The 1,797-nt window shown below is 43.8% G+C and overlaps 1 protein-coding gene across 1 annotated transcript in view; it reads left to right on the forward strand.

Moving 5' to 3' along the window:
* Nucleotides 1-199: 199 nt before the first annotated feature.
* VWA9 (von Willebrand factor A domain containing 9) overlaps nt 200-1,797 on the forward strand; it is an 11,115-nt gene continuing 9,517 nt past the window's right edge. Inside the window, exons 1-2 of the mRNA XM_010161684.1 lie at nt 200-454; nt 1,717-1,797. The exon at nt 1,717-1,797 is cut by the window's right edge and continues 14 nt beyond it. Coding sequence (XP_010159986.1) covers nt 233-454; nt 1,717-1,797 — 303 coding nt within the window. The 5' untranslated portion in view covers nt 200-232. The remainder of the gene's footprint in view (nt 455-1,716) is intronic.

The raw sequence follows: 1,797 nt of genomic DNA on the forward strand, positions 1-1,797 counted from the left end.
GCAGTGTGTGGTTCAGGAGCAAATCTGTTGATTTAATCGGTGCTAAATCCCACATCTTGGGTGGAAAAAAGGGTAATTATTGCTTCCCTGGCCACGCAGTGGGGCCAGTGTGAGAGGGCGAGGTGCGTCGCCTCATAACTACAGCTTCGATAATCATGTTTAGACTTTTTCTTCCCCCTCCGCACAGCAGGTCGCTGTTTTCGGCCACGGTCGCGGAGAGGAGCAGCTCATCATGCCAACGGTGGTGGTGATGGACGTGTCGCTCTCCATGACACGGCCGGTGTCGGTGGAGGGCTCCGAGGAGTACCAGCGGAAGCACTTGGCTGTCCATGGCCTGACCATGCTCTTCGAGCACATGGCGACCAACTACAAGCTGGAGTTCACGGCCTTGGTGGTGTTCTCCTCGCTCTGGGAGCTGATGGTGCCCTTCACGAGAGATTACAACACGCTGCAGGTAGGGGGTGTGAAGTGCAAAAGCAGTAAGCTGTCAGTATCAAAAAAAGCTAAACCCTGCACCTGTTTCCAAGTCATGGTCAAATCGTGTGATTTCATATCTTCCTGTGTGCAATGCCTTGAATTGTTTTATCCTTATTTTAAGAATGGGTGAAATCAGTGCATTGGAAATGTTTTCATACCTTGCAGGTGACGCTCACGTTTGTGACTGTAGTTGTTGATTTGCTCTTGGTAAATGATGCAGCAGATAGGACTGTTCAGCAAAGTTTAGGGTCAAGTGATTTGGTAGAAGATACCTTTAAGAGTATGTACCAGTTGAAACAGAGTGAGAATGAGAATAAAGTGATTTTAGGCCTTGTAGAAGTGATGGGAAGTGGGGATAAAATGGAAAGGAGATTGTCTAAGAGGGAAACAATATGAATGCAGTAATACACTGGAAGTCTCTGAATCCAGTAAAAATTATAAGTATGTATCTGGATATCGTATACAATATCAAGACAAAATGACACATGACTGTCACAGGGCACCATGTTTTATGTGTGTCAGTTTTGGGACGTACAGATTTTAAGATACTCTCTGTTTTGTTTGTATTTTAGCAGATGAGTGCCAGCGCATTTGCTTTATTTTCCCCTCCCTAAGAGTTTGGTTGAGGAATTCTGGTAGAGAATCCAGCCAAGCTTCTCTAGTATGTTAGTTTTGCAGCTGCGCCCTGCTTACGATGCTAAGTGTGAAGTTTTTGTTTTAAGGAGAAAAGCTGGCTATAGAAAGAGGCTGTGGATATGAGTTTTGGATTCTGTTGCTCTCTCTGCCAAAGAGTTTTTGTGAGACTTTCTGAATCTGTAAGAAGTTGAAGTTGCTCTGACATGTGGGAGGATTTTCTGAGCTCAATGTTTTCTGTTAGAGATTGCTTCAAATTTTGACTTTATTGTTTCTTTGAGACATGCAAAAGGGTTTTTTTTTTTCTCCTCAGGAGCTGTGTTTATAATATTATAGTTGCCTCAAAGTCAGCTATCTCATGATTTGTCCATTATTTCTTAGATCTTTGTTGTCTCATGATACTGTTATTATTTCTTAGGTCTGCCTTTCTTTTTTCTGAACTTTGCAGGTCATATATAAGCACAAACCCTTTGCATTGTGTAACAGTGTGGTTGTGGTGCAGCTCAAAGCAAACATACTGACTTACCGCAGAGCCACGGACTAACTTTCTGTGTTCCCTGGCAGTCATGTTTCGCCCAGCAGTGACAGCAGTGTTTGTCTTTACAGGAAGCCCTAAGTAACATGGATGATTATGACAAAACCTGTCTAGAGTCAGCGCTGCTGGGGGTCTGCAATATTGTCCAGCAG

This window comes from Eurypyga helias, unplaced genomic scaffold (assembly GCF_000690775.1).
Source record: "Eurypyga helias isolate BGI_N326 unplaced genomic scaffold, ASM69077v1 scaffold30711, whole genome shotgun sequence".
Classification (NCBI taxonomy): domain Eukaryota; kingdom Metazoa; phylum Chordata; class Aves; order Eurypygiformes; family Eurypygidae; genus Eurypyga; species Eurypyga helias.